Source organism: Alexandromys fortis, unplaced genomic scaffold (genome assembly GCF_014885135.2).
Source record: "Alexandromys fortis isolate MF-2015 unplaced genomic scaffold, M_Fortis_MF-2015_v1.1 scaffold_74, whole genome shotgun sequence".
In the NCBI taxonomy this organism is placed as follows: Eukaryota; Metazoa; Chordata; class Mammalia; order Rodentia; family Cricetidae; genus Alexandromys; species Alexandromys fortis.
In genome coordinates, this window is record NW_026068008.1 from 139,718 (window position 1) to 159,018 (window position 19,301).

A 19,301-nucleotide genomic window follows, 5' to 3' on the forward strand; every position below is an offset into this window, starting at 1 on the left:
AATCTGTCTTTATTGTGTGCATATCTGCAATTATTTTCTGAACAGAAATGTCTTTTTTAATGTAAACAGGCATGGCTAGGACCAGCTCTGCAGCCCTGCCTGTTGACTCTTCCCAGTCCAACATGGCAGAGTCATGCTCACTGCTTCTGAGAGCCATACACACCACCCCAGATCAGGTTCACAGTGGGTCTGTGTCACCATTAAGCAATTTGTAACACACAACTCACAGACACCATTTAAGTGCTCAGCCTCCTTAAAGAGCCAAAGCTATTTGTTCAACTAGCAGAAACCAGGAAACCCTCCCCTAAAGAGGCCACACAGTCTTTGCTATCAATGCTGAGTCAGGAAGACCTCTCTTAAAGGAGCCGCGGTGCCCCTGCTTGCCTCCAGCAAACGGACTCATCCAGAAAAAAAAAATGCACCTACCAAGAAGCTGTGTTAAACTCTGTTTTGTGTCTAGAATTTCTATTTAAACTATCTCAAGTTTTATGTGGATGTAATTGCCCACATGGGTGCCATATTTTAGGTGAGATATGCTCATTTGTTTCCTGGCTACCCAGACCCAAAATAATCACACAAAAACTGTATTAATTAAAACATCACTTGGCCTATTCACTCGGACATCTTACTAACTAACTCTTACATCTTAAATTAACCCATTTCTATTATTTTATATATTGCCATGAGGCTCATGGTTTACTGGTTGGTCCCAGCATCTGTCTCCTTTGGCAACTACGTGGTATCTCTCTAACTCTACCTTCTTTTTTCTTCTATCTCTATTTGGAATTCTCGCCTTGCTCTATTCTGTGCTGCCACAGACCCAAAACAGCTAATGTATTAAACAATGGTAATAAAACACACTCACAGAATACAGAAGGGGGTCCCACATCAGATGGAGATGCTTTATTAATGCTACCAGTTATCTGCCTAGAAAGTACAGATGTCTGATGTGCTTCAGGGCCCATTCTGGGTAAATGATAACACCATCTCTTCATTTCTATTTCCAGTCTTGCCGCGTTTCTCTGTTTCAATAGAGCCAGAAAGTAACTTCATTAGTTATAAGAACTTTAAGAATTTTGAAATCACTGTGACAGCCAGGTAAGTTACATTAGTTCTGGTTCTAGCTCTCAGAGTTTTCCTTAGGTGACCTGTGACTTACTGTGTTCCATGACTTTGGGGATGAACTGAGACTTCATGCTGACTGCTCTGTTTGCCTATCCTGACGTCAGCTTTGAAGGCAGAAAAAAAATGTCCTCAAGATTAAAACTCAGTGTATGCATTCATAAACACATAGTCAGCCTTTCTATGCTGTGAACAGACACCATAACCACAGCAACTCTTATAAGGACAGCATTTAATTGGAGCTGGCTTACAGTTCAGAGGTTCAGTCCATTATCATCATGGTGGAAGTATGGCAGTGTTCAGGAGTCCATGGTGCTGGAGGAGTAGCTGAGAGTACTACTTAGCTGAGAGTACTACAACTTGTAGGCAACAGGAAATCAACTGAGATACTGAGTGGTATCCTGAGCATAGGAGACCTCAGAGTCCACCCCCACAGTGACACACTTCCTCCAACAAAGCCACACCTCCTAATAGTGCCATTCCCTGTGAGCTTATGGGGGCCAATTACATTCAAACCACCACACAGCACGATTTAGGGTATGGAGACTGACACAAAAGGTTCCACTTATTATCTCATCTCTAATATAATACTTCAATTAATTCTTTGAAAATTAAACACATGCATACAATGACTTTTAATTATATTACCCACCCCACTTTTCTCGGCCAAACTGGAAAGATGCATCCCATTTCTGCTTCCTGGACTGCCAAATGATAGGATCCACAGCCACATCCTCCTGTCTCCGTGAGCTCCACCCTCCTTCCTTGCCACAGTGGACACTCCCTTTTTAAGTCATGCAGCCTTGAGCTACCCTTTTTTTTTTGAGAAAGGTTCTCACTAATGGCCCAGAGGTCAATATGTCGACAAGGCTGACCTTGAATTCAGAGTGCTGGGATTAAAAGCCTATTTTTCTTGCTGTGGCCATCTAGGGGTGGAATACAACAATGGGTAGACATATATTATGTGCCTTATATAATTTAATATTGTTAGATTTTTTTTCTGAGTCATCTATTGTAACGATGTTAGGGAAACAACTTTCTGCTCTTGTTTGACAGATATTTTTATAATAAAGTAGTCTCCGATGCTGAGGTGTATGTCTTTTTTGGGTTGAAAGAAGACATAAAAGAGGATCAGAAGGAAATGATGCAGAAGGCAATGCAAGTTACAAGGGTAAGATGTTTGCTGAGACTTCAAAGACAATGCGAGGAGGGATAGTATCTTGCAAGCCCTCTAGTTCAACCCAAATCTGTACAGATGTGGACAGTGAGGTTAAAATTCTCAGTCGGCATCTAGTGCCCTTCAGATAAATCTCCCCTTTCAAACCCCAAGGCAAGCTGACTACAGATATGAGCCATACTGGCAACCTCTGGCTGGATTGAGGGACCCGTTTCAACAAGCAAGGTGGAAGAACAGTCCAGTATGATACTTGGGCCTTTACATACACATGCTCCTGCCCTTGCCTGTATACTCACAAACATGCAAAAAGATGTATATACACATGCTCGTACAGCAAACAGAACATACATGCATGCATGCAAACCAGAAGCAAAGAAAATAAACACACAGCCCTTTCTTTGGCACCAGCCTCCCCAGACAGCTAACATCATGCCGTCTCTCTCCCGCCTGACTTAGCAGTCCACTGTCTCCAAAGCTTCCCCTCCCCTCCATGCCTTCCTGTCTCCCCTGAGCCTAATTCCTTCTCGTTCTTTGTTTTTCAACACAGTCCCCTTTTCAACACAGTTAGTCGGCAATTCTATGTATTCCTGTTAATCCCAACAGAGAGAATTAGACCACTACCACAGTTTGAGTCAAATTTGAACCAAGCTTGATTTTCATTGGAGTGCACCCAAGGGTGGGCCAGCAGCTGCCTCCTAAGCTGGTTAAAGACAGAAACACCGAATCCATCTCTTGGGCCTCTTTTAAGGGGTAAAATCGAGAATAGTTTTACAAAAGAGACAATGGGGTAATAAAGAAATACAAAAATAAGTTTAAAAAAATCATGTGATCACCCACCGTGTGATTAGGGAGGGGTCAGGGAGGGTCAGGGAGAGTCAAGGGCAGTAAGGGTATTATAAAAAAAAAAAAAAAAATCAATGTCATGGGTTGGGGTAGGTCAGGTTCCAGGAAACAGAGAGAAACTCAACGCTCACAGTAAATAGAAACTTATTTTTTTAAATACAGCATAATGTCTCATGCATTCAAAATGGAGTCAGGCAGGCTCCTCATTCCCAGGCCTCAGGTCTCATTAAAGTATGTTTTATACATTCTTCAGTGTGGCTTTCAACTAGGGTGGGGAGCATCTAAGACAACGAATGCTTAACAATGCCCAGAATTATTTATGATTGCTTAAAAATAAATCTGCTTTCTGGTATTGAGCTGCTGAAGGCAGGAATGCCTCTTCGGTACAGAGCACCGGTGCAATGGGTAGTGTAGACGCTGCTGACATCCTCCGGGCAGAGCGCCCACACCGTGTGCAGTGTAGATGCTGCTGACATCCTCAGGGCAGAGTGCCCACACCGTGTGCAGTGTAGATGCTGTTAGCATCCTCAGGGCAGAGCGCCCATACCGTGTGCAGTGTAGATGCTGTTAGCATCCTCAGGGCAGAGCGCCCACACCGTGTGTAGTGTAGACGCTGCTAGCATCCTACCATGTGTGGATGCTGGTGAAATCTGTCCAGGGTTATGTGTGTACTGTTACAGGGACCGAGATTCCAGCCCCTGCTCCCTTTTCTCTCGTTTCATGCTTTCTACAGTACCCCACAGATGGCATGAGGTCTCCTCTCTTTTCTATACATTTGCATACCCATTTATTGTGAATTTTGTATGATCAGGCATTTAGCTTATTTATTCAAAATGTAAATTAAGAGTCATTTTAAAATTCAAGATTCTACCTTAAGCACTGAGATTTAAAGGAAATAAAGACAAAGAGTGTGGCTCAATGATGAAGTGCATGTTTGACATGCGTGAGGTCCTAGGAGGCCCTAGGTCAGTCGAGCTAAATCATACAAAAACGCCTGCTCCAGGTCAAACCATTTTCTAATAAGAAATAATTCAAAAACAAATCAGAGGAGAAATAGTATCGTTTAATAATTCAATAATAAAATTCATAATTAAACAATAAGATATAAACAAACCTAATGTTTCTTTACTTATTGTGTACTGTATTATCAATTGGTACTCAACAGACCATGTGATGACCCAAGCCCTTCCACATCTGTAACTCTGCACGAGCGAGAGGAAACAGCATCCCGGCTGTCTCTGTGGGCCCAGTCACTTTAATTATAACCATAATATGCGTGTGGCTTCTGGAATTCGCCTTCGAGAGGCTAGCAAAAGCAGACCGAAGTTTTCCTTCTATGTTCTCTGTTTTGACTCTTCCTTTTGTCCTTTTAAAAAGTTGATCAATGGAGTCGCTCGCCTCGCGTTTGATTCTGAAACAGCAGTTAAAGAACTGTCATATGAAAGTCTAGAAGAGTTACATGACAAGTACCTTTATATCGCTGTGACAGTCACAGAAGCTTCCGGTAAGTGGTGTGTGTCTGTACAACATCCTCTTGGTGTAGATTTAGACATCGTATCAATAGTGTAAGTGACTTCTACAGCCCCTTCACATTTTTCTTTCATAGCTAAATTTTTCCTTTCCTTTTTATGACATTAAAAATGAATGAGTGCAGAACTGGGTGGTGGTAGCGCACACCTTTAATCAGGAGGCAGAGGCAGGCGGATCTCTGTGAGTTAGAAGCCAACCTGGCCTACAGAGCAAGTTCCGGGACAGGCAATGCAACACAAAGGAAACCTGTCTCAAAAAAATAACAAAAAACAAAAAAAAGGGCTGGAGAGATAGCTCAGTGGTTAAGAGCATTGCCTGCTCTTCCAAAGGTTCTGAGTTCAATTCCCAGCAACCACATGGTGGCTCACAACCATCTGTAATGAGTTCTGGTGCCCTCTCCTGGATGGCAGACATACACACAGACAGAATATTGTATACATAATAAATAAATAAATAAATAAATAAATAAATAAATAAATAAATAAATATTTTTTAAAAAAAAGTGGATGATTTGTTGTGTTATTCTGCAGCCCCCTCCCTATCATCAGAACCACGAAAACAAACCAGCATTTGCCAGTATCTCTACAGCTGTTTCACTTGCGCTTCTGGCGCCCAGTGTGTAAACTGTTTGCTAAGGCGTGACGTAAGTGCCAGTCACTGCGCCATCGTCATCCGTGTCACACACCCAGTGCCACCTGAGCGCCAGCTTCTCCACTCCTTCCTCTTCCCATCCAGCTTCTTCCTCACAGGGCCGTCCTACCATGTCATTAGCGTGTTTAATTAACTTACTGTCTGTAGCTCTCAAATCCCCTCCCATGGTTGTCATTCTGAGACAGGCTCCCACTATGTAGCACAGGCCAGCCTCAAACCTACAGCAATCCTACTGTCTCAGCCTCCTAAATGCTGGGATTACTAACATGTGTCTTACACTTGGTTCTCATGACTTTTAATAGCTAGTAATTACTACTCCAAGCTGAGTCAAGCTGTCTTCTGGTATGTGTTTATAACTAATATGGTTTTATATTTCAGGTTTATATCAAACCCCCAACTGAACTTGAATAAGCAATTTAACCACACTAAATCTAGCTTTTTCTTTACAACAATAATCTTCAGTGATTCCTAAGGCACCCTTCACCCACTGAGATTTCCTTCTCTGGTTGCAGGATAGAGGACTTAAATATTATGTTATTGAATACCATGCGTTGCTAGATTCGGGGGCTGCTAGAGATGGTGGTTACCTTACACTCCACAGCCTGGCTTTTGTTTCCAACATGGTAGTAATGTATCTTTCTCACCTTTGTTTTGTTCCTCAATTGGCTTCAAATAGACTTAGTGTAAGCAATAGTTATGAGATATTCAAAGGCTGTTTATTAATGTACAGGATCCCACACGTGAGCTAAGCATCCACCGCACGCAAGCCGCATACAGATTAGTATTGGATGGGCACAGAGGCAGTTAGCAAGGGACCCGGGCAAGAATCCTGCACAGGCTCTGAGCCTGTAAAGAGATGGGCTTCGGGATGACTGTGCAGTAACCAACAACACTGTCCTAAAGATGACCAGTCTTGAAGAAACCTGGGGTTTGGAGGCAGGGCTGGTAGATGGGGTAAGGCAGGGTTCCCTCCTTAGAGAGGCCAGAGAAAAGGGGGGGCCGTGACACCTGCTTGAGGACAGCTCTGTCTGGTCTGGCTGCCTGGGGAAATAGGAAGGAGGTTGAGGAAACTAGAGGTTTTTACCTTATCCTTGCTATTGTTTAATTTTAAGCTGCAGGGCAATCCAATGAGGCTCTTCAAGTAAGACTTCGGGGCTTTTCCCAGTGTCCAAGTGTCTGATTCTTCTCTAGTTCTCTCCACCTGTTAAGGCTCAGCCTCTGGGTTCCCTGCTCTCTCACTGAGCCTTTGAACACATTCAACTGAACCTGAAGCCACTGTTAAAAGGTGACATCGTCCTTCACATCCCTCTGTCTCTTTGCAGCCTGACTCACACAGGGACATCTGACAGGGAGCTGTCTACATAGGCTTCAGAAGCCCCGGCTTCTTGTCCTCATGCGGGAAGCCTGCTCCCGTTACAATGGGCTAGGGATTGAAGGCAGGAATGGGTGGAGGGGACAAGTTAGTCTATGGCACATAGACCCGTCAGGCATCCTACAGACCACCATCAATTTTCTGGGAACATTAACACAGTGCCTGCTGCCCTGTCGTAGGTGGATTTTCAGAAGAAGCTGACCTTCCTGGCATCAAATACGTCATCTCTCCATACACACTGAATTTGGTTGCTACTCCACTTTTCTTGAAGCCCGGGATTCCATTTTCCATTAAGGTAGGCGGGCTGGAGGAGGTGGAGAGGAAAGAAAGCCATTTTCGAGTTGTTCTGATTTGAGACATGACGGGATTGTTCTGGCAAACAGGTTCAGGTTAAGGACTCGCTTGATCAGCTGGTCGGCGGGATTCCAGTCATTCTGACAGCGCAAGCAGTCGATGAGAATCAAGACACTTCTGACCTGGAGCCCAAGAGAAGCGTCACTCACGCCACCGATGGAGTCGCTCCCTTTGTGGTCAATATCCCATCTGAAGTGACGGCGCTGCACTTTAACGTGAGCTGAATGTTCTGGCTGTGTTTCTGACTGTGTGTTTCACCTGACATACAGACCAAAGGTGGCTGATTTCATCCACGAGTCCACAGAAGAATTCCACAGTTTTGCACCCGAAACAAAACACGTACCTAAAACGTTTTGCTAATGTTGTGAATGGCCGTGGGGACAGTCGAAGGGACAGAATTCAAAACCTTGAATGATGTCAGATTTTTTTGTTGTTTGGAAATTAACTATTTCCTTTTATGCCAAGAAGATTCAGAAGTGTCAGAGTAGGCACAACAGTGGAGATCAGTGGTAGGAATATACCTCTCCAACGCACGCATATTTTATCTTTTCAGGGTCGCTCAGGAGTCAGATGTGAAAGTCTCCCCTTTTTCCCTGATATATTAACTACTCAATTTGGAGCTCACTTCCTCATCTTCACCCCCAGAAAATGTGTTCAAGTTCCCAAGTGACACTCAAGCGGGCTAATAGCTCAAGTCCCTGGCTGAAGCTAACGGTCGCTATAGGGCATCTTAGGATAACTCCAGCGCATGAGCTAGGAACCCTCCCCCACCTGAAAGCAGGCATCACCATCCCCTGAGTGGCACGCCGGCGTCACTACTTCCCACTGAAATTGGTGAGACAGCCACTAGGGTGTGTACTCCAGCCCTGGCGAGTTACCGCTGCCTCTGTCATTTCTCCTACCAGGTCATCTCCAGTTCACCATGGTATTTCAGGAAGCGTGCCCATTTTCCTGCCTTGGAAGGTCCTCCTCTTGGCTTGGTCAGACTTCCCCACACAGCCCACCTTCCCCTCTGTACTTTCCATAGACTTTCTAAAGTTACTAGACACCACAACTCTACAAACACTGGAATAATCTAGATGTTTCTTCTCTTTGGCAGCCAGCATAGGGGAAATTTAGGAATATGAAAAATCAAAAGATATGTTTTACAGAAGCAGTTACACACAGCCCATGAGGACTTTTGAAATTTTCCTTTCTAGGTCAAAACTGATGTCCCAGAACTTCCAGAAGAAAATCAAGCCAGCAAAGAGTATCAAGCAATCACATACTCATCTCTCAGCCAAAGTTACATTTATATTGCTTGGACTGAAAACTACAAACCCATGTTTGTGGGAGAATTCCTGAATATTATTGTTACCCCCAAGAGTCCATATATTGACAAAATAACTCACTATAATTACTTGGTAAGTACAATGAAGATCGATCTCTGCCCGATCCCCAGACCAGAACACCGTCCTGTTGGCAGAGAAGGGGGGTAGTGACTTCCACATATGTGTTTCCGAGCACATGGCCTACAGCTCTCTAAACACTGAGGAAGAGCATGAGTCTCTTTTCAGAGGGGGACAGAGAGGCCACAAGACAAAACATCCATAAAGCGGAGAGAGGGGAGACGGTGATGATTTGAACTGAGGAGCCCTGATTTCCTGCCCAGTGATTCCGTCCAAGACAGTCGATCTCATTGCGCCACCTCCTCCTATTTCCCAGCCAAGGATTACTTACCTACACCTAACTCAAGCTTGTCTATTTCCTTGTCACAGCAGGGGGCTGGCTTCCTGTAAGAATTGAGTTACATTATCCACTTTCTTGTCCAAGAGCTATACCGGTTAACCTGGTACAGCCTCAGAAAGAGGGTTCAAAAGATGCCTAACAGTTTTGCCAAGGAGATGGATGAATTATTCCAGTGTCCCAGGGCAAATGGGTGGTGACTTCTCCAATGTTCTTTAGGAGACATTGAAAGACAAGGACCATAGAAACCATACTAACTGATGAAAGAATCAGGGGAGCAGTTTACGGGCTGCATATGATGAGTGCAATCCTACTATCTAAGGACAAGACAACAGGACCTTTGAAGACATCTTGATTTCATGTCATTTTTTTTTTATTAACTCTAAGCCCCCATTTAGAATCTAATCCAGGACTTTAAAACCTAATCCCCAGATGAGACACTGCTCTGCTTACTCAACTGTTGTTGTTTTTATTAAGTCAAAAAGACAACAGAGGTTTTAGTAAACTTAAGATTTCAAACAGGTCCAGCTTTAAGCAGAGCTCTCTGGTTTCCTGTTATGTGGTTCTGAGCTTAGAATCAGTATGACATTTATAGTGGCTTATTTAAAAGCACAGTGGGAGAGAGAAAGGCACCCTGTGACAGAGCTCAGGTGGGAGGGGCTATTAGGAGAAAGGGAACATGAAAAGAGGAAAGCAAGGGGGTGGGGACTGATCTCTGGGGCAAGGAGAAGCAGAAGAGAAGAGATGGTTAAAGGGAGAGAAAGGGAAAAACAGACAAGCAAAAAAGCAGAGAGAAAAATAGAAAGAGACAGGAGGTGGGCAGGCCCACCTTTTAAAAGCAAATGTGCACAGGAGGTGCTCTTAGTGGCCACAGTTGAGCATGTATCCTGTCAGGACCCCAAGGACAGGCCAGTTCAGATGCCTGAGAGCTAACACTAGTTAGCTCCTGAGCCTCAGAGTCCTTCTTTCTTTGTGTGTGCTTACTCATGCCTACATGTTAGTGAGTTCACACTTAAATGAGAGCATGTGTGCAGACGCTTGTGTCTGTGTGCACACATGTGAAAGCCTGAAGCTGACAGCAAGCCCCCTACACCATCTCTATTTATTGAAGCAGGTTCTCTGCCTGAACCCAGAACTTGCTGACCAGCTAATCTTACTACCCAGCTTGCCCCTGGGGATCCTGTTTCAGACTCGTGAGTGCTAGGATTACTGGCAGCTGCTGTACCTACATTTATGTGGAGGCTGGATTTGAACTCTGATCCTCACTCTTGTGTGTTAAGCACTTTACCTACCTCAGCCTCAGTTTTTTTCAATGGAGATAAATATTCCTGTCTCACTGATATATTGTGAGAATTAAAGTTTATTAAATGTGAAACCCAGCACCCAGTAGGAACATATGGTAATTTCCCTGTCTCAGTGTAATTTTTGTTCCAGCTCCAAACTGCATCCTGGATGCAGGTTCCATTTCTGGTTTTTGTTGTTGTTGTTGTTGTTGTTGTTTGATTGTTGCTGTTGCTGTTTAATTTCAGATTTTATCCAAGGGCAAAATTGTACAGTATGGCACAAAAGAGAAACTTCTCTATTCATCTTATCAAAACATAAACATTCCAGTGACACAGGACATGGTCCCCTCAGCCCGACTCCTGGTCTATTACATTGTCACAGGAGAGCAGACAGCAGAATTAGTGGCTGACTCGGTCTGGATAAACGTTGAAGAGAAGTGTGGCAACCAGCTGCAGGTGAGACACACGTGCACACAGCAGCATCCACAGTGCAGTGCAACTCCCTTGTGGGTGAAGGAGGAGGGCTAAAGCCCTTGACTTTGATTGGTTCGCAGTGCGACTCTCTTGTGGGTGAAGGAGGAGGGCTAAAGCCCTTGGCTTTGATTGGTTCGCAGTGCGACTCTCTTGTGGGTGAAGGAGGTGGGCTAAAGCCATTGCCTTTGATTGGTTTATCAGATACAAATGATCTTCTTTTTCAAATCGTTTAGGTTCATCTGTCTCCAGATGCAGACGTCTATTCTCCAGGCCAAACTGTGTCCCTTGAAATGGTGACTGACGCAGACTCGTGGGTGGCACTCGCGGCAGTCGACAGTGCTGTGTACCAAGTCCAGGAAAAAGTCAAAAGGCCCATGCAAAGAGTTAAGTCCACTTGTGTGGCAACCGTGGGGTGGGCTAGTGTGGCGCAGCGCTTCACAAGGTGTGGCCTGCTGGGGCTGGTTACGTGGGAGGAACTAGGGGGCCCTGCCTGCTGTTCAACACTCGACATGGAGTTTCTAATTTTAAAAAAAAAAAACCCGTCTTCATATTTGTCCCTAACGCGCAGGTTGTCTGTCCTTCTCAGGTCTGCCAAATAAAGGTGCAAGCACCGTAAGCAGGCGGGACTATGGGAGCCGTAGCACTCATCACTTGGGAGTTTGAGGATTTGGGTCAGGGGAAGTAGTGACAGAAGCTGCACAGGAGAGAACCCTGGGGAAGAAACCAGGGAATCCCTGAGTTCCTTGGCTTGTTTGTTTGAATTCTCCCTGAAGTCTGTACTCCAGGCAGATGTGGAAATGGCCAGGTCCCACATGTTCTCATCTACTCCACCACAGTCAGCTCTTATTCCTAGGCTTGGGTTTCTTTGTAGAGGCAGAACGAACCAAGAAGCTATGACGTTAAAAACATTTAGAGAAGAAAGGACATTTCTTGAGTCAAAATTAAAGCCATAATAAACCACCTGTAGTGTTTTCCCTCTTAGAATCTAGAGTTTTTCCCGAAACAAAAATCAGTTTTGTCTGTTATTTCATCCCATCATACTTCCCACATTGATTTATATGTGTGTGTGCATGTGTGTGTGCATCCTTTCTCACGTTGATTTATATGTGTGTGCATGTATGTGTGCATCCCTTCCCACATTAATTTATATGTGTGTATGTGCATGTGTGTATGTGTGTACATCCTTTCTCACATTGATTTATGTGTGTGTGCATGTGTGTGCATCCTTTCTCACATTGATTTATATGTGTGTGCATGTATGTGTGCGTCCTTTCCCACACTGATTTATATGTGTGTGTGCGCATGTGTGTACATCCTTTCCCACATTAATTTATGTGTGTGTGCATGTGTGTGCACATGCGTGCATGTGTGTGTGCATCCTTTCCCACATTGATTTATATGTGTGTGCATCCTTTCCCACATTGATTTATGTGTGTATGTGTGTGTATGTGCACATGTGTGCATGTCTTTTCATCCTTTCCCACATTGATCTATATGTGTGTGTGCATGTGTGTGCACATGTGTGCATGTGTGTGTGCACACATGCATGTATGATTGCATGTGCATGTGTGTATTACATATATATTCGTGTATTCTATATAGTATATGCTCTGAGACAATTTCTAAGATTCTCCTCATCAATACTATTTGTTTAAGGCTTCATTCTTGGTTGATTTTAAATAGGAAGGTTTTTATAAATACAACTGAAGGAATGAAGTTGGGAAAGGTGTCTTTGATCATTAGATGTGTCCCCGTGTCTCACAAATTTGTTGACATTGCATGAGAACTAATTCCTCTAATCCTGTGGTGGATAAGATCAGTGTTTTGCCTTTCTGGACAGGTGTTTCAAGCTTTCGATAAGCATGACCTGGGCTGTGGAGCAGGTGGCGGCCGTAACAATGCAGATGTGTTCCATCTGGCTGGACTCACATTCCTCACCAACGCAAACGCAGATGACTCCCATCAACACGGTAAAACATTCAGCACTTCTGTGGCTGGGAGGTTCCTCCAGCCCTCATTTTACCCCACTTCCAGAGACTTCCCCGAGTCTATAGAGTCCCCCTAAGGTATCCAGTGTGGGTACAGATGGGGGAAGGAGCAGAGAAGCAAGTCCTTAGAGCTCAGCAGCCAGCCAGTCTAGCCAGCCAGAGAGCTCCAAGTTCAGGGAGACCCTATCTCAAAAAGTAGGACAGTAGCTGTGGAGATGGCTCAGTGGTTAAGAGTACTGGCTGCTTTTTCAAAGGACCCAGGTTCAGGTCCCAGCACCCACATAGCAGCTCACACTATCCAGAACCCCAGTTCCAGGGATTCTGATGTCCTTTACTGGTCTCCTGGGGCACCAGGCATGCACACATTATATACATGCAGGCAAAGTATCCACAGATATCAAATACATGCATGCATACATACATACATACATACACACATAAAGGTGGAGAGTAACGGAAAAAAACAACTGACATTGACCTTTGACCTCCAAGTGCAGCTTCACACACACTAGCATGCACAGGTACACACATTGCACACACACACACACAACTTAGCGTGTTTTGTTCATTTTCAAGATAAAATACAACCTCTTCAGTGTAGTCCTCAGTGCCCCCCATTATCTTCCTGGCCTACACAACCCCTTCTCACCCTGCTCTTCCTTGGAGGCTGCATTCTCCTCATAAGCCTGTTTCAGCTAAAATAAGAATCCCTCCAGGTGCCAGGGTGCACATCCGCAAATCCAAGCCACTGGGGAGGCGGAAGCGGGAGGACTGGGTTGGAGGCCAGCCCTGTCTCAAAAGCAGTGAACAAGCCCCTCGGGGGCTCTCTCCTCTGCGCACAATTAGCCATGGCCTCCTCTGATGTGGGAATAATTTCTTATTAATAAAGAAACTGCCTAGGCCCATTTGATAAGCCAACCCTTAGGTAGGCAGAGAAAACAGAACAGAATGCTGGGAGAAAGAAGCTGAGTCAGGGAGTCGCCATGATTCTCCCACTCCAGACAGACGCAGGTTAAGATCTTTCCTGGTAAGCCAGCTCGTGGAGCTACACAGATTATTAGAAATGGGTTAGATCGATATGTAAGAGCTAGCCAATAAGAAACTGGAACTAGCCGGGCCAGGCAGTGTTTAAAAGAATACGGTTTCCATGTAATTATTTCGGGCATAAGCTAGCCATGCGGGCGGCCAGGTGCCGGGGACGCAGCCTCGCCGCTCTTATCACTACACTCCTCCATTGCTGCAGAGGATTTTATAGAAACTAGGTCTGTTTGCAGTTCGGGTGTGATTCCCCAGTTTACCTCTGGCTTCTAAAACTCTATGGTTCCTCCATGTTGCGACCATTAAACCCCACCATTGCACGCCTTAGTCCTACGTCTTGTCTCTCCTCCGGTGCCACAACTCTTTGATAGCAGATATCACATGGCAGTGACCTTGTTTGTGTGGTTTTAAAATGTTCACAGTTCTACTTAACACCATGACATATTTAAAGCAATACAGCTCTAAAAACAAATAAAAGATAGGGGCCAGCAGGGTGGAACAGTGGGTACCAGTATTTGCGAATCATAGTGACTGGAGCTTGATCTTCGGAACCCCACTGTGGAAGGAGAGAACCAGCCACTGCAAGCCGTCCTCTGACTTCCACTTGCACACTTGCATGTGAGTGCACACATGCATACACACAAGCAAATAAATAAATGTTTAACAAAATTAAAAGAGGAAAATGTAACTCAACAACAACTTGTCTCCTGCTAAATGTAACCAATGGATCCGAAAAGCAGCCATATTCAAAACCAAGATTATAAGACAAACCAGAGTACATGATGCTAGATCCTTGATGAACCATGTTATATTCAAAGGTGGAACACACAGAAACACAGAGTCTAATCTAGTTTTTTTTTTCTTTTTATTTAATTTATTTATTTGGTTTATTGAGACAGGGTTTCTCTGTGTAACAGTCCTGGCTATCCTGGAACTCACTCTGTAGACAAGACTGCCTCTGCCTCCTGAGTGCTGACATTAAAGGCGTGCACCACCACAGCCTGGTTTATTTATTCTCATGCAATACATCCTGAATTGCAGCATCCCTCCCTCCACTTCTCCCAGTTCTCCCTCACACCTCTCCTCTCCACTAGACTTCCATTTTACTTCGGAGAAGAGCAGGCCTCCCAGAGATATCTCCTAACACAGCATAGAAAGAAGCAATAAGACTAGCCACAAACCCTCATAGCAAGGTTGGGCAAGGCACTCAGTAGGAGGAAAGGGGTCCCAAGAGCAGACAGAAGAGTTGCAGACACGCCTGCGCCCACTGTTAGGAGCCCCACAAGAACACCAAGCTACACAATCCAAGCATGCATGCAAAGGGTCTTGTGCAGCACCATGCAATGACCCTAATCTGAATCAGGCTGTCGGTACAGACTTGTTAAATCAATCACTCGGGGTGTTTCAAATACTCTGATGAAACTTATTTTTATTTCAGATTTTATGTCCTTTCCCCAATTTTCTACATCTCTGTCTTTTTCAAAACAGATGAATCATGTAAAGAAATCCTCAGGCCAAAAAGAGACGTGTACACCCTCCTGCAGAAGAAAATAGAGGAACAAGGTGGGCTGCAAGGTTCTTCTGCTGGAAAAACATGACGACCACATTGCCGCTGTCGGAAATGAAACCATGTAGACCCTCCCCAAGTTCCAAAGGATGAGTAAAAAAGAGATGTGTGGCGGTCTAGATCACCGCCTTCCCAAAGGTTAACCCAACAAAGCGGGCGTTTCACTGGCTGTACCCTTAACTTGGAGACGCCTGTCTTTACTGCTGTGTCATGACGTCTGGAGACACACTGAGTGTGGAGCTCACCCACACGCAAAGGCCCTGGCTTCCGTGTCTGGTACTTGGAGTACAAGGGAGGCATTTCTTTCTCTAGAAACCAAAGAGATCGACTTTTAGCTGCCAGTGCTTCTATCCTACAAACTTCATCTAGTAATTAAAATCATGTTCTTTGATTTTATTCTGGCAAAATTTGTGGTTGACAAGAAACCTATTTCTTTTATGTACTTAACAGCTAATAGCGCTGAGAGTAGTGTTTTTCAGCCTGCAAGTGTGACCCCTCCACAGCTGTCGCCTCAGACTATTGAAAAACACAGATATTTGTATTACAACTCAGAACAGTAGCAAAATTACAGTTATGAAGTAGCAATGAAAATAATTTTATGGTGGGGTCACCACAATGTGAGGAACTATCTTAAAGGATTGTAGCATTAGGAAACTTGAGAACTTAGATTATTCTTTAGAAAATATAGATAATGAAAATTATTCAAGCCAGACATGGTAATGCACTCCTTTAATCCCAGCATGCAGGAGGAGGCAGAGGCAGGTGGATCTCTGTGGGTTTTAGACCAACCTGTGTACAAAGTGAGTTCCAGGACAGTCAGGGCTCCACAGAGAAACCCTATCTCAGAAAACAAAGGAAAACAAAACTGAAAATTATTTAAAAGATTTTTGTGATAATTAACCATCTTTTGGTAATAAAATTTAATTTTACTGAACAGTTTTAATAGGTTATTTACCTGTAAACATATAAAGAACATGGACTAGGAAGGATCACCTAGACAAGGCCATCAGTTTTGATGCTTTTTCTGACAGTTCTTACAAGACAAGAGGACACCCTTGGTGAAGGTGTTAGAAAAACAAGGATAATAACAATAACCATCTTTAAATATGTCAAAGTATTTTGGGTATTTAATTTGCTCTACTCAAAAGGGTGTTTGAGTCTTTCAAAAGTTAGTATTTAGCTTAGTTGCCGGAGGCCCTTCAACCATTCAGCACCAGTTGGGACAGACCACCTGCAGAGGTTGCTTCTGCCCTGCTTTTGGAGACTTCCCAAAAAGAAGCTGGTCAGTTGACCAGCTCCAACTGCTGTAGTGAGGAGGCTATTTGACGGCAGGAACCAAATATCCCTTGAGAGTTCTAAACCTGCGATGTTAGGATTGTGTGTGATAAGGGTTTCTGTGTTGTTACCATTTCAGCTGCTAAATACAAGCACCAAGTGCCAAAGAAATGTTGTTTTGATGGAGCCCAGCATAACATCCATGAAACCTGTGCACAACGAGTTGCCAGGGTCACCATTGGCCCAAACTGTGTCAGGGCTTTCAATGAGTGTTGTATCATCGCAACCAAGATCCGACAAGAAGCTTCTCTTAAACTTGTACAGTTGGGGAGGATGCGTAAGTATGAGTTTTTCTGCCAGAATCCTATCTGATATGAGGGATTTTATGTAAATTAATGCTGCTAAGAAAGGCAGCCTAGATGTTTCGGAAAAACTGAAAGAAGAAATGATCACTCATACATATCCAAACTCTTCTGTTATTCTTGGGGATTTGGAATGGTATAATTCCCAGTCAAGCCTAGATCCTGATCTAATGCCCCCTCGTTCCCAAAGCTTGACTAAGCCTCAAGCAGGAGCCTTGAATTGGTTAAACCCAAAAGACCCTTGAATCCTAAAATTTTATATTTCTGTTATTACCATTGAAAATGAAGTCTGTGCTGGGCGGTGGTGGCACACTTCTTTAATCCCAGCACTCGGGAGGCAGAGACAGGCGGATCTCTGTGAGTTCGAGGTCAGCCTGGTCTACAGAGCAAGTTCCAGGACAGGCTCCAAAAATCTACAGAGAAACCCTAAATTGAAAAAACAAAAATAAATAAATAAGGTTGTGTTTACACTGACCAAATGCAGCCAAAGACCTCTAACCAGAGCAAAACATTGCTCACTTGTGATAAAACTGGAAGTCTTCTTTTAGTTTCAGCCAACAATGTTCTTTAGAATTTATAAAACTTTCTGTTTTCCAGACTTTTAGACCTTTATGTATGCATCATCTTAGGGAAAAAAAAAGAAAGAAACAAAAGCAAAAGGCTTCTCCCCTTTCTACTCTGTTTTGCTTAGCTGTGCATGTTACCAACACAATCAATCTCAATTGGTACATCCTACAGACATAAAAGACATTGCAATTTTAAAAAATTCATGCCATTTAGGGATCATTTTTACCATAACCGTGATATTATTTGGTTAATGAAGCACCATTTTGATGAACAATCTAGTACACATTTTTTTTTTCACTTCCCAGTTTTTCAGCTGGCATCCTCCAGCTGACTTTGGCTGTGTGGTACCCACTTTGCACCCCCTCCCTGCTGAGTCTACATCCTATGCTAGAGAGCTGGGCCCCCCAGAATCCCATCTGTCCTGCCACACATCTCCAAGGCCACCAAGCTGCGTGGGCTCCTCTGCCTGCCCTGGCGAGTAGATGACCTCCTCAGGGATCCCAGGCCCATGCTGCCCATGCTAATGTCTGAAAACTGTTGTTTCTGATATTGTGTCTGGTTTTCTGTTTCTAGACTTGGTAGTAAATCCCCAGCCCCCTATTAATGCATCTTGGGTGGAAGCAGATGCCCCATCTACTAAAGGAAATGCAAATTACCAATTAAGTCGGAGATCGCAGAAAACGTCCATGTTTTCTAATAGAAATCTAATTTCCAAGATCACAAAATTGCGGATAACTTTATGGGCTGTACAATCTCAGAAAGACAAGTCCTGGGATGTTTCTTCACTGCTTCTCCAGTGTCCTTAGTAGACGCATTCTAAGGTTTTAAAGTTCCGTTTTAAATCATTAAGCACCATGCCTTACTGACCTTTTAGAAAACAGTTAAGTCACAAATGCATGGTTTTATTTAAATATTCACCTGTAAGCAGAATTTATATTGGCTTCTATAACTATATTTTCCCCTAGACATGAAGACCCTGTTACCAGCAATGAAAGCAGACATTCGAAGCTACTTTCCCGAGAGCTGGCTATGGGAAGTTCATCATGTTTTCAAAAGGTGTGTTTATGTTCTGCTGCCAGAAGATGTGGAAAATTCAACATTATTGCCCAAAATCTTGACACTACTGTTTCCCTGTTATTAAGATAATGTCACTATCAGGTTAAATTTTGTTTTGTTTCTTTGTTTAGTGTTTAGTATACTTTTGTCTGAGAATTGAGTCCAGGGCAACATCACTTATTACTAAGAAAGGGTACTACTCTATTTGGTTTATCTTTAATATGCATTTACTGCACGCAGTTAGCTATGTGCTATATGATATATTAATATGCATTTACTGCATGCAGTTAGCTATGTGCTATATGATATATTAATTAATATGCATTTACTGCACGCAGTTAGCTATGTGCTATATGATATATTAATATGCATTTACTGCACGCAGTTAGCTATGTGCTATATGATATATTAATATGCATTTACTGCACGCAGTTAGCTATGTGCTATATGCCATATTGGGCAACTATTTTCAACATAAAAGCAGCTGTATATAACAGATGAAAGAAAAATGTAGTTATGCTTTGTTGAACTCTTTATTAGAGTTTCAGTTTAATGGGAAGCCTCTCTGTAGCAGGTATTGGAGGCAATGTTGGAAACACTGGGTCCCATCTCATCATTTCCAGTCCAGCCATCACTGGCCTTGCACTGGTGCCCAGCCTAGGTCCTCTGTGTGCATCTCCTCCTCCTTCCCGTTGTAAATCCGTCTTCCACACTTCTTCCCATCTTCCCCTTGTAAATCCCTTCTTCCCAGCACTGCTACTTACTCGGCGCTTCTAGTAACATAGATAGATAGATAGATAGATAGATAGATGATAGATAGATAGATAGATAGATAGATAGATAGATAGATAGATAGATGATAGATAGATAGATAGATAGATAGATGATAGATAGATAGATAGATAGATAGATGATAG

General features: G+C 43.6%; 1 protein-coding gene across 1 annotated transcript in view; it reads left to right on the forward strand.

The window, feature by feature from the left end:
* Positions 1–19,301, forward strand: part of LOC126513419 (complement C5) — a 114,010-nt gene that overhangs the window by 44,193 nt on the left and 50,516 nt on the right. The window contains exons 7-18 of the mRNA XM_050161782.1: positions 1,008–1,098; positions 2,179–2,293; positions 4,520–4,646; positions 6,875–6,990; positions 7,079–7,264; positions 8,249–8,452; positions 10,304–10,513; positions 10,765–10,914; positions 12,372–12,501; positions 15,046–15,120; positions 16,539–16,736; positions 18,294–18,384. Of these exons, the coding sequence (XP_050017739.1) occupies positions 1,008–1,098; positions 2,179–2,293; positions 4,520–4,646; positions 6,875–6,990; positions 7,079–7,264; positions 8,249–8,452; positions 10,304–10,513; positions 10,765–10,914; positions 12,372–12,501; positions 15,046–15,120; positions 16,539–16,736; positions 18,294–18,384 (1,693 nt within the window). The remainder of the gene's footprint in view (positions 1–1,007; positions 1,099–2,178; positions 2,294–4,519; positions 4,647–6,874; positions 6,991–7,078; positions 7,265–8,248; positions 8,453–10,303; positions 10,514–10,764; positions 10,915–12,371; positions 12,502–15,045; positions 15,121–16,538; positions 16,737–18,293; positions 18,385–19,301) is intronic.